General features: G+C 42.2%; 1 protein-coding gene across 1 annotated transcript in view; it reads right to left on the bottom strand.

The window, feature by feature from the left end:
- The window catches only part of COL23A1 (collagen type XXIII alpha 1 chain), a 327,340-nt gene that overhangs the window by 45,251 nt on the left and 279,700 nt on the right, over positions 1-2,389 (bottom strand). The window contains exons 6-7 of the mRNA XM_026659403.2: positions 1,976-2,002; positions 1,199-1,225 (exon numbers count right to left, since the gene is read on the bottom strand). Of these exons, the coding sequence (XP_026515188.1) occupies positions 1,199-1,225; positions 1,976-2,002 (54 nt within the window). The remainder of the gene's footprint in view (positions 1-1,198; positions 1,226-1,975; positions 2,003-2,389) is intronic.

Raw genomic sequence — 2,389 nt, forward strand, 5'->3', positions numbered from 1 at the left:
GCTGGACCCAAGAGACTTTGGGGTTGTTGGACTTTTGGGACTTTGGTTGCTGGTTTCAAGAACCAACGGGAAAGGACACGGCCCAATTTGCTGGGGTGGGTCTTCGCTCATGGTTTGGTCTATGAACTCTAGTTGTGGTGTTTTCCCAATTTTATGCTGATGTCGTTTACCTCATGTCATTAAACATTTTCTGCTACACTCAGACTCCGTGCTTGCGAGGGGGAAGTATTGCCTCTTAGAGGTACCCAGGGGGGTGGTATGTAATTGTCCCAGGTCACTGGGTGGGGGCTCGAGCCGGTTTTGCATTGTGTTATTGAAACGGAACCCCTAGATACAGAACCCGGCCCTTGTTGCTGCCAACTTAGATGGGCAGAAGGGTTACACATATATTTGTTGAAGGAACCTACACTGTTGTTCTATTTTACATGATTTACTTCACAGGTTAGAAACAATATGCGTTTGTGTCATTCCCACAACAGGTCATTAATTTCCATACATTATGGCAGAAACTTTTCTCTCTCCTCACTTGGGTTGGTTACCTTTATCCTCAATCAGAGGTAGCCCAGAGCAATTACAAGTGAGTGAGAATAGATCATGGAAAGAATCCACAAGAATGGAAGAGACACCGAGAGGAGAGAAGATGAAACAAACTTATAACACCAATAACCTCACTGGTACCTCACACTCCCACGTGTCTGTTGTATCTACTTGCTGTCTCTCATCAAATACTTACATTGTAAACTCTGTAGGGCAGGAATAGAGTCTTTTTCACTATACGTATGGGTAGTGTCTAGCACAGAGGGGGCCCCGATCCCTGACTGAGGTATTGTATTGAGGTATGACCACAATACAAATAAAGAACAATAGTTGTCTCAAGTGAAACATGGAAGCTGACGGTATTTCTTTGTTCTCCTTTCTCAAACAAAAGAAGATCTAGTAATGGGAAACCAATACAAAAGTGACCTGGGCTCATAGGACTGAAGGTTCTTAACTAAAGCTTTCATGTCTCCAGACCATAATTATCTGAGGAAGAAAAATGATGCCCAAGAATCAATACTGATGGTAGAATACAATGTTTTCTAAACCTTCACTGCATTATAGCTTGCACTGACAAATATTACACATAGATTTGCTTTCCTTTATCATAGTGGGGTTTGGTTGTGTTTTAGAAAAATAAGTGAGTGCTATTGGTACTTACCCTTGGGCCGACGTCCCCTTGTTCACCCTACATGTCACACAAAACAGCAAGGTACAGCAATTAGAGTTCAAATCTCAGACATGCAAGACAGAGTGGAAGGCCAGTAGACTGTGGAATGGTACCCCCAGGGAAATGGCAAGAGCCGCATAGCTTAACTCATTCAAAACCAGGCCGGACAAGACCTTGAGACAATGTGACAGGGAACAATTCTGCATTGGCAAGAGATGAGCAGATACTCCAGGTATTTTCCATTTCTAAGGCTCCCACAGCCACTGCCTGTAACCTACATGGAAAAATGGTGCCTGGGAGGGCTAAGATAGTTTTGTAACAGTAGCCACCTTTCCATGGCTTTTCTAACGCTCAGTGGGGGAGCTAGAGCATAACATGGAAAAAGGAGAGCACAACCACTAAGCTATCTGTGCTGCTGGAGAAAAGGATGGCATGTGGATGTCTCAAGTTGTGTGGGGATGCTTGTATGCTTGGAAGAGTTAGCATCTGCTAATTCTTTCCCCCGCTGAAGAGAGTGTGACACTATTTCTACCCTGTCATTTCAGAGCACTTCCTGCTGTAGCTTTTTCCCTTCCGTGGGTTTTGCCAAGGTAAAGGGAGAATTTAGTCTTATGGCTCCATGCTCCACTATGAAACAATTCGAAGACAGGACTCTACCATATTAGGTATTCTTAACTAAAAAAATCCCAGTGCCCAGGAAACAATAAGTATTTGTTAACGCAGTGTAGAGGGTTTTTAAAGATGCATTTTGGTGAGTTTAGTCTTTACCTTTTCCCCTTTTGGTCCGGGAGGTCCCTGTAAATATAAGTGAGAGCAGAATAAAAAAGCAGCATATCTGATCAGCACGCACATCTTTGCTCCAGTGTCTTGACTAGAAAGAATAACATTCTTTATTCATAATTTGATTTCCATTCAACTCTATTTCTCTTTCTTTTTTATTAAGCTACGTGTTGTTTTACATAAAAGATGCATGTCTAATGAAGAACCAATGAGATCACCATTCTGTTTCCCTCTCATCCGCAGGAAACCCCCAGACTAAAAGAACAGAAAAAGCATTTTAATCTGCATCTCAAGCACACATGATATTGATATGTACTATAAGCAAGACATTGCTTGAGCTATTAAACCATTTCTAGAAACACATGCTCAGTGTGTCATTACAGGTATGTTATTCCCAATTAT

The sequence above is a fragment of the Terrapene carolina genome, unplaced genomic scaffold (genome assembly GCF_002925995.2).
Source record: "Terrapene carolina triunguis isolate 2854851 unplaced genomic scaffold, T_m_triunguis-2.0 Scaffold629, whole genome shotgun sequence".
In the NCBI taxonomy this organism is placed as follows: Eukaryota; Metazoa; Chordata; order Testudines; family Emydidae; genus Terrapene; species Terrapene triunguis.